This window comes from Juglans regia, chromosome 7, assembly GCF_001411555.2.
Source record: "Juglans regia cultivar Chandler chromosome 7, Walnut 2.0, whole genome shotgun sequence".
Lineage (NCBI taxonomy): Eukaryota > Viridiplantae > Streptophyta > Magnoliopsida > Fagales > Juglandaceae > Juglans > Juglans regia.
This window is the reverse complement of record NC_049907.1, coordinates 33142257-33153337: the sequence shown is the minus strand read 5'-3', so window position 1 is coordinate 33153337 and position 11081 is coordinate 33142257. Positions and strand designations below refer to the sequence as shown.

Below are 11081 nucleotides of genomic sequence, written 5' to 3'. Positions count from 1 at the left end.
TATTTTTTTTGACCTCTTTTAACGGTCATCATTGACAAAGGTGGCAGCTTAATTAGCAAGTAATTACATACTGATTTCCTTTCCTTTTGATGAACTGACAGATCAGTTTAATTCTTAATCATTTTGTATTGATTAAGATTGGGTTTGAATAGTGAGATATTGATATTACGTGAATAATAATAATAAAAATAATAAATTATTTTAAAAATTCTCAATACTCAGACCTAAATTCCCATACTAGCCTCCCATATTTGAACAGTTGGTCACAATTAACCTTCCATTCCGCGTACCAGTGTTCAAATGTGGCTGCAAAAGTAAAACGTGTCGGTGTCGTCTTTTACGACTTTGTATATCACAGCTTGGGCTCCTCTTTTTGAGGTTTTTTCTTTTTTTTTTTTTTTTTTTAACCCCTCATGAAAAGGGTATGGCCACGGGAACACGTTGCCACAGTTCTCTTTAACACTCACTTGGCCACTACTCCTACCCTCTCTCTCTCTCTCACTCTCTCAGCTAAATGCACTCACCCTTTTGCCCATTTTTAAGTCTCACTCAATCTTCTGAAAACCTCATCCACAACTTCATCCTCTTCTTCTTCTGCTTGTTATCTTTACTTACATTTTTCAGAATCTATCGAAAATGTTCCATCTCTTTCAAACAATGGAAAGAAGAAGCCATGTATTAACAAGAGTGTATCCGATGTCCCTCCAGCTGATCCTGATGATCATGTCTATGCAGGCAATGGCAAGCACAGCAGTAGCCACCTCGTCCAAGTACCAGACCGAATGCACAATGTGCTCCTCATGTGAGAATCCTTGCAACCAAGTTCCCTCACCCCCACCGCCCTCCCCGCCTCCACCATCCCCCACCACTTCCAACTGCCCACCTCCGCCATCCCCACCCAGCTCTGGCGGCTCCTACAACTACTACTCTCCACCCCCACCCGTCATTGGTGGCACTTTCTATCCCCCGCCAAATAGTTATAACAAGAACTACCCGGCGCCGCCGCCACCTAATCCAATTGTTCCCTACTTTCCATTCTACTACTACAGCCCTCCTCCTCCATCTATTGGCAAGTCTATCAAGTTGACGGGTTCTTTGGTTTATACGATCATTACTGTTGGGGTTTCTTTTTTCATTTCGTTGTTTTGATGTTAAAGAAAATAGGGTGGAATAATGAGGCAGGTTGGCAGATCTAGGAACTTGGCAGGTAAGAGAAAGAAAGGGTCTTGATCTTCAAACTTCAAAGAAGCAAAGAAATTTGGTGTTGAGACTTGGGTCTTTGGTTGTTGCTTCAGTATTTACGATAGTTCCATTCTTTCACTCTGCATGATCAAGAGGTGAACCATGGTTTCCGTGCACTGGGACCTGAAAACCAGGAATTCTGACTCATTTCAAGTACTCCCTCTCACCCTCTTTCTTTCTATTTCTCTCTGTCCAGGGACGTGGTCTGTAATTTGTTACAAATTGTACCAAATTTTATTTCCGTTCAATACAAAATATTTTATGCAAGTAAGAGATCAACTAGTCACTTTTCTTAAGGGATTTTAGTGCCCCATCGAACTCTTAAAGCATTCGTGATTATATATGAATTACTTTCATTTGGCTCAGAATCCAGATGGTGATGGACGGATTGTAGTTCAGTCAACCTAATTATCAGTTATTCAGTGATGCTAAAAACAGTCACTGTCCAGACGATTTTGCTTATCTGATGCTGAAGTGGATTTGGGTGCTGATCTGAATTTATGGCCAATAATTGCAGGACCATTCCTGCTGCATATAATTGCAGATCACATTTTATATACAATTCCTGGTAGAATAGTTCTACTTTATCATTTAATGTAGGGTGGCTGATGATCAGATGCAACATAAATCGGTCCAAATTCAAAAATTTCTGAAGAAGTTGAAATCTTGTCCAACGAGCCTTACTTCGCCGAGCAGTTAAAAGTTACTATTCTAAGAAATTTCAATTTTTTAGACCCACATCCAGCCATAAGGCAAAAGATATCACTGTTAAAAGATGCTCTTCGTTTTGGAATTTTTACAAAAAAACAAAAAAAAATTTACAAGTCTCGTACTTGATGCTCTACATTCTCCAATGTCAAAAACTTTTTTCCCGAAACAATTTTTTATTCACACCAAACAGCTTTGTATTATTACTATTTTCTATAAACTTTGAGCCAGCCCAGCCCTCCTTTCAACATTTCTTTCCCTCTCTTATGTATTCCGCAGCAGTGAAACCCATGATTTTTGTTGAGATAAATATGCGAGGCACTTCATACAATGTAGTTCCGACTAATCGCGTACGTTGTACACAAAGGATCCTGGAAGGAAGGTCCTATTCTCTGACATCGAGGATTCTACATATGGGACTGTATAAACAGTGAAATATATGAACGGTTGGCTGCTGCAGATTCATAATTTAGCTCCTCAAAAACCAACCCTCAAAAGTTGCAAGGGTGGCCACCATCAATCATATATATATATATATATATATATATATATAAAGGTTGATGAGAGGACTTGTTGCTTTATTACTGTGCTGTCACGAATATGGTGCACCAAAGTTGTGCTTTTCTCTCACAGTTCCATGTGCAAATAGAGTGGCATGTCCTTTTCTCGGCATAAACAGGAAAATTAAGGGGAAGAAAGGCATATAGACCCTTTTCTTAAAGTGTTTAATAAAGTGGTCCATATATATATATTTTATAAGCGCTCAATTAGATCGTGCACCGTTTGATCATGAATGTATTGCCTGCGTGGTGGAATTGAGAAATCTCAAATGCCATTATGCAACATTGGCAGGGAGCCAGCAAGTGAGCTGCTAGACACATTCTGATTGGAGGAAACAAACAGAAAGAAGGAAAGAGAGAAATAAAATGTGGATGGGAGCAAAAGAGGTGGACAAGTTGGAGGTACGATTGGGTGGAAGGCAGGTAAGATGGAATGATGGATGGTGGAGGGAGGGGTCCAGGTCTAGGACATCCAAACAAGGCAGGCACTAGCCATCAATTAAAACACTCGTGAGAATTTAAATAAAAATTAAAAATTAAATAAAATATTAAATTTAAATTCAAGAAAATATGATTCTAATACTAGACATTACGATTTGGTGCCTCTTTATGATCCTTTCTCTGATAGGAAAAGATGAAAAAGGGTTAAGAGTGACTGATACAAGAAAGAAAACAAAAAGCACCATGCATTTGTACAAAGCTTAAAAAGATATTGTCTGTAGGCCAATATAACTGGGACAGTATGTTTTAATGTCATTAGGGGTTCCACCAAGATTTCTCAATGAAAAATTCTATTTCTAAATCTCATACACCACACACCAACTTTTTTATGATTTTTTTAATTTTATTCTCTTATCAAATATGTGGTATATGAATTATGAGTAGAATAATTCAATTATTTTAAGAATAATAAAATCAAAAAACTTTCTCAATTCTAATGGCCTATTCTCTCTCTCTCTCTCTCTGCAATAATTCAATGCAGTAGACTCTGTTACATGATTTGTGCTATTTATTACAACTCCCATGGCGAGTAGACAAAATCACTTTAAAAGGGCTTTAAATATTTTTTCATCTTGGTCATTACTTTCCACAGTAGGATGGACCGTACATCTTGGGTATTGATCAAATTCCTCTGGATTTTTTTTTTTTTCAAAAATAAAAAGTTTTCAAACTTTGGGCGGGCTGCCGGGTTTCGCCTATGCTATGGTTTCACCAAATCCCCGAGCTTTGGACAATGTTCGAAAAATGTGACATGTCGCAAAAGGTGGAATCGCCGTGTCACTTGATCCTCTCAATTTTTTTAAATAAGACCCGTAATTTATATGAATAATTCTACTTGCATACGGGAGGGGTACCCCCCGTGTACCCGTGGGTCCACGTCAGCCTAAGTGAAACGGTGCATTCGGCATTCGCATCACCTAATGACTGACGATTCGGTGCGTTCGAAACCCAGATCCTCGTTCATTTTCCCTCACCTCAGTAACGGCTCAGCTAGGTAGATGGCCATGGAACCCCGCAAGGAACACAACAAGCTTCACAAGCAAGGTACGAAGACTATTCACGCAGGGAGGTACGATGGGTGGTCATCGTCTTTGGCTGAAACAAGCTTCCCCACCGACGTGCAGGAAGACAAAACACAAAGGGAGGTTCAAGTTGTTCTCATCTTCTATATCGCATCTTCTTCTTCGTATTCCCTAAACCGAATCAGTCATTGGTAGTGTTTCTTCGATGGGCGATTTCTTTGTTCCCAAAATCACCGAATTTGTATATACACATGAGGAGGTTTACACGGAAACAAAAACCCTAACCCTAACCCTAAAGTTTTACATTTGAAATTCTTTTAGATTCGAAATATCATTTCATTTAGATTCGAAATTGCAGCTGATTTCGAAATTTGTTTAGATTCGAAACCTCTCAGATTAACCTGCATCGATATATACTCTGTTTTTTTTTTCTTGACTGTTTCCTTTCATTTCTTCTTCTCCCTTCAGTTTGACATAGGTGAAGCAATGATTTCAAGTTTAATTGGCATGTGGAGACTTCAGTACTAATTGATAACCATTTGTTTCTTCATTGCTACTGCTGTGGGTTTTATTGTTTTGTATAGGAATAGATGAGTGTTCCCTTGAAAAGTCCTATTATACTTGTGCTAACATTCACATAGCATCTGAATTTTCCTTTGTGATATTGACTGAAAGTGTTTCCTAGAACAAATAAGCATAACTCATGTGTGTAGTAATTATTAACCTATAGTGTATCTCCAGAAACCGTACCCTCACCCTAACCATAACTTGTGTAATCATGTGGTATTGAATGAGAGGCTATATTTAGGCAGCCAAGTGTTATGGACAATTGCAACGAAAATAAGCGGTGCAAGATGTTGAACAATGCAAGATTTTGAACAATTGCATATGCAGTCCAAAAGTTTTTCTTTTGGCTCCCGGGTTTGTAGTCTGAAGCATTTGATATTCTATTAAATTTATGGAACTCTATATGCATTACTTATGCAGTCCAAACATGAAGTTTAAAATTGATACTATGAGTATATTATAATTAGCATCTGCTTCTTTCTTGTTGTCTTAGATCATGTTGTTAGGATATATGTGGTCAACTCTAAATGGTGGGATGGGCTATGTTGTGTTTGAGTTAAGGTGGGATGAAATTGCGTTTTAATATTTTCTGCTTACTGTATTTATGGTAGCAAGCAACTAAAATGGTGATTAATTATTCACTTGGTTGTTCTATTTTTCTGAAAATTGTATTGGATTAAATTTAAGAATATGTTATCATCCACCACGGGCTCATCTTTATCTATTGGTAAACGAAGTATGGGTCAACCATTATGCTTTTGTGAAGTTGAAGCCCAAGTGAGATACTCATCTACTACAAGAAATCTAGGACGACCCTTCTTAGGGTGTCCTAAGTACAACACAAAGGTAACTACATTCATGTTTAATAAAATTTTTAATATTATGTGAATCTAACATGTTTCCAAAATATGTTTAAAATGATTAGAGATTACCATATTGTAAGTATTTCAAGTGGGTAGAGGAGGATGAATACAGGAAGTCCGATCTTCGAGAAATTCACAATGAACTATTAAGAACCAAGAAAGAGCTGAAGAAAATACTGGATGATATCGAAAAGAGCAAGATTGATCTATGTAAAAGAGCTGATGAGATTGAGATGAAAGAGATGGAGCTATCCCATAGAAATGAGGAGGTTGTGAACAAGGAGATGGCGCTTGTTGTACGCGAAGCTAAATTAAGACGTTCACGCACACTACTCCGGGTGTATTGGGCATTTACATTTGTTGTAGCATGTTATTTGTGTTGTCGATAAGTGACTTAGGGTTAGTATGATTGTGTAGATTAAGACACTCAGAATATTTTCAAAGTGTAAGTCATTTTTGTATTTTTATTTTTATGTTAATGAGTTGTGGAAGAAACTGGATGAAGCTACTGTGTTTGATATTTTTATGTTAATGACTTGTAGTTATTAAGCAACATTTAACTTTTAGTCAAGCAGGATAGTGTTTCAGTTACTAAGTAAGGAAAAAAGCATGTATTTTTATCTCAAAACCACTGGACACTTGCTCCCGTTACCCTGCCCTGAACAATTCTTTTTTTTTTTTTTTATAAGTATTAATAAGAATAGGCATACCCTGCCCTGAACTACCATCCGAACATACTTGCTTTTCACACGACTTTTGACTTCCGCATGTCAAGTTACCTGTATAATCAGAACCATTTCCTTGAATCCTTCCAAGAGATAATTTAAAGGAATTGAGATATTGAAGCTGAAGATACTTTCCAAGACCACTGGGACACCAGGATCGTATGACTAATCTATGTTAAGGTGTAATTCTTTGGTTAAAATAGTCATGTTTCTCTGATGTTAGGGCAATTCTTTGGTTATGCAGGTCATGTTTCTCCAGAGCCTAACAGGAAGTCCACATTGATAGCTAGACATAAATATAAATACATAATCTTTCCATTAATTAAGAAGTAACCTGCATTAACCTATGCCATTTACAAAGTGACATTCACGGATGTTTAAATACAAAAAGTCAACTAGCCAGTTGTAATTACATGGCTCATATCCTTTTACAAAAAGTGATTACAAAAAATCAACTTACATTCAGTGATTACATGGCTCAACAGCCCCATATCCAATTTAATTTCAACAAAAATGTTTAAATACCCAACCACATAAACTATATATCCAAATATTATGTAAATTAGTTCTTTTGTCCACCCAACCATGGTTGAATTAGTTGTGATCCATGGAGTCCAATTTGCACCGATTGTGATCCATCCAACCCAATCGACATCGGTTGTGATCCATCCAAATCAAATTGCATCTGTAAGGATTAATATGCAAATATTAGTGTCATTTCAATGTTACTAATTGAATCTAAAAAGTCAAGAAATATTACACTTTCTTGACTCCCAACCACTGTTTCTCTGAGCTGGGATCCACCAATTACATTAACTAATCTGTCTTGAACATGCTGGTCATAAATAACAAAAATCAATACATAAATATAAGAACTCAAATATTAATATAAAAAAAATAATATAGTTGCAAGTAACCAACATTGGATATATCTATCTCTGATGGGCCAAATAAATTCCTGCATGTGTTTGGCACTGGTGTATCTCCTTCATCTCTCTAATAAACAAGTAGCATTGGCCATTTGTTAGTTTTTGCATAAATAAAATAATCCGCATAAACATGTATATTTAAAATTGAATAAGGTGCACCTGTTTACGTTTCCGGTTTATTGGTGCTTTTTTCATCTTTCCTTTAACTTTCCGCATTTCTTTCTCCATCCTGGATGCTCTTCTGAGAGATGGGGGTCTACCTTTCCCTCTAACAACTACTGGACTGAGTACTTGCTTTGAACTATCCACTGTGGTTGTCTCATTTGTCGTGCAATCAACATTGGAACCAGTGAGGGTCAACGATGGGGGTTCTTCATTCTCACTATATAAGTCAATCATAGCATATAACTTTTGTGTGGCATCCTCAGTATGTTTTTTTGAACCCGCTGCATGAGTAATCATTTTATAACAGATTTTCAATAGACTTGAATATCTGCTAGCATCTGGCCGCTGATCGCCTGCGTCATAACTGCTATGGATTAATGTGTATCTTCTTTTGATATCCTTCCTCCATCGATCTAAAATGTACTTCTCTGGTAGGGATTTTATCCCGTTACATTTAAATACGGCCAAGATGTGCTTGCATAATATACCCCTCATCTGAAATAAACCACAAGAGCACTTTGCATCTACATCTTCTTGACTAAAGTCCACAAAATACTAAACCAACTTAGTAAACTCCTCCACACGAACTTCATCCTCTACCAGATAGGTCTTTACTGCACCATCCCTTTTAAGTAACTCTGGATCCAGATCGATAATGCCGGTAAGTTGCAGCTGAACTTCCCTAAATTTAACATTTGTGTACAACTCTTGAAATTTTTTTTCGATTGGAGATCTAGATATGCATGGAATGGTAACGCTAAATGAGTGGAAGTCCGCGCTATTTTCATTCTCAATTTTTTTTTTCAATGCACTATCAAACTAGTCGACAAACTCTTTTAAGTTTGTCTTAGCATGAACATAACCGTCGAAAAAAGCATTCATGCTTTCACTGCGCTGCGTTGTACTCATTCCAGCCCAAAAACACTCTTTCAAGAAGACCGGCACCCAATGCTCACGCTTAGTGTATAAACTTTTCAGCCAGGCATTCTCACGTAAATTGTAAGTGGTAATTAACTGATCCCAAGATTTCTCAAACTCTTCAACACTTTGGGTGTCATAAACACATTTCAACAATGCATTTTTCATCCCACTTTTGTAGGAAGCATAGGAGGAAAGCTTTTCAGGAACTTTTTTCAGTATATGCCACAAACAAAGTCGATGTCGGCTTTCTGGAAAGACAACAACAATTGCATTTTTCATCGCTCTGTCCTGATCGGTGATAATAGCTTTCGGAGCTATACCACCCATACACTTCAACCAGGTCTGGAATAACCACACAAAAGTTTCCGTATCCTCACTAGAAATCAATCCTGCTCCCAACAGAATTGATTGCCCATGGTGGTTTACACCAACAAATGGTGCAAATGGCATCCCATATCTATTCGTCAGGTATGTAGTGTCGAATGTGACCACATCACCAAAGTATTGGTAGGCTTCCCTACTAAGGGGGTCTGCCCAGAAGATATTTTTTAATCTCCCTTCATCATCCAAATCCATAAGTGCAAAGAAATTGGGATTTTTGCACTGCATCCTACAAAAATACTCTTGAAGTGCTCCAGCACCACCTTTCCCAAGTCGTAGATGTCTTGCCTTGTCGATATAATTCCGACAATCTTTTTCCAAAAATGGAAGGTTCTCAAATCCACTAGCGCCAACGACGAGAGATACAAAACTCTTATTCATTCGAATGCCAGCTTCATCGTTGATATCTAAGACTCTTTTTACGGAGTCACTCACTTCTCTATTACATCTAAAGAAGCGAGATTTATTTGGACTCAGGCCGTGGTTATGGATATTATGAATTGTTGTTAATCGGAACTTTCCATCAACTTTTAAGGCATTAATCTTTGCCTTACATTCTGTTTTTCCTGTTGGACGTGGTCTGGCGACATTCAATGTCCTATTCCGGGCCTTCCCACCACGGGCACAACCAAGGGTGACATATCGAACAGTCTCATCATCCCCCTTCTCAGTCCTTCTTGTCATCAGCCCAAACCCACATTTCTTAGCATATTGCTTATAATAATTCATTAACTCTTCAAAAGAATTAAATTTTATCCCCGACTGTGGCTCCTCAATCGTATCACCATCAACTACATCCTCTAACTGAGATGTCCCGGCAATGCCATCCTCAACTACATCCCCTATATTTTCAACTCTTCTGCTCGTAGCGGAGCTTGTAGTCATAAAAGGAGTCGGGTAACTAGCATTCTGCAAAAAGAGCGAAAAATCAATAACTAAATCAATAAGAGGAGTCAGATTTGTATTCCATGCCTATAATGGATCTGTCCCTGTCATATATGTCAGTGCTATTTGATGGATTCAGCTAAAATCATTCTTATTTGCTTGGAAATTATGTATATTGTGTGACCAAAAGTTGTTGTGGGAACATGTCCTCTCCATTCAAATTCGTGCCATTTAGTAAAATCCATGGAGATGCTTTGGTCATATGTTTCCAAAAGGAATAGGTTGACAAGTAAAATGATCAAAACACTATGTTTTGCAATAAATGGCTCCTCTCCATTAAACCTTGTCTCAGTTGTTGAGTCTAGAGAAAACAAACAGATATTGCATGAAAAATTATATTTGCAAGGCAGTATGGAGGACACACCCTCCACATTGTTGATATTGCAAGATTTGATTTGCTAGAGAATAAATGTTAAACTTCTGTTGCAAATTAAAACATGTCATATGCGGTGTGGAGGATGTCTTCCACATTGGCTTCCAAGCAGAAAAAGTCTTATTGCATTCTCAAATATCTGAACAATATGCATGCTTTGATACACATGAAGTATGAAATGTACTGATTTTTTCCGTTTTGTTAAGGTTTTCCACTAGTGACCTGCTGTTCCCTATTCCTTGATCTTTAAGCATACGACTTTTTATTACTTTGTGAATAATATCAGTAATATAAATACTTAGTTTTGCTAATACTAGAATGGTAGCTTACTTCTTTACAAGAAAGGAGAAAAGGGAAAATAAAAGAAATTTCAACAAGGGCCTGCCTTAGCCCATATGAAAGTGGTGAAGTTGGTCTGCTAGGTGCAGCAACTTATTAGTTTACATTAGAAAAATTCTTATTATTAAAAAAACATCAGAAAAATTCTTTGGTAGCTACCCAGTGGCTCCATTTTTTTTTTTTTTTTTTGCTAAATCCCAGAGGCTCCAATTGTTTCATCTACGTTACTTCTGTTTCAAAGTCTTAGGGGTATTCTAACAAATATATCCCCTTCTCATTATCTGTTTATCGAAGTGGAAACTTTGACCTGAAAGGAGGGGTTTGGCTGGTCTTTTATGCAGGCTACTGATTTTAGATTTAAAATGTGCAAATGTTGGATTTTAATAGGATCTGAACCCACTTTTCAATGACAGTTAAGAGAAATTTTAATCAAATTTTAATCTTTTATGCAGGCTACTGATTTTAGATTTAAAATGTGCAAATGTATACAAGTTATTTATGTATTTTGGAAATAAATATCAACTCAACATACTCTTACAAATATAAATATAACATACCACGATTGGGAGATTTGAGTTACATGGTATTAGCATTGATGGGTGTTCTTCCCCTTTTTCTATGTTGAACCCGTTGATTGAACTGCATGATTCCACAAGAGGAATTAAAACTGGCCATACAACTAGTCCATCCTGAATGAAAAACTCTAAAATAAACAAAACTTTCCTAAAATAAAGAAAACTGCTGGAGTGAATCGTGTGAGACACTGGATTTTCATGTTGACTGGATGGTCATTCTATTTTCTTTTACAAATGCATATGACAATTAATTTCAATACTTGTT

At 37.1% G+C, this 11081-nt stretch overlaps 1 protein-coding gene across 1 annotated transcript; it reads left to right on the top strand.

Annotated features, from left to right (window-relative positions):
• The first annotated feature begins 696 nt into the window (after nt 1-696).
• LOC118348927 (leucine-rich repeat extensin-like protein 6) lies at nt 697-1149 on the top strand. The gene has a single exon (XM_035691515.1). It carries the CDS (start codon nt 697-699, stop codon nt 1147-1149), a length of 453 nt encoding a protein of 150 aa, XP_035547408.1.
• Nucleotides 1150-11081: the final 9932 nt, after the last annotated feature.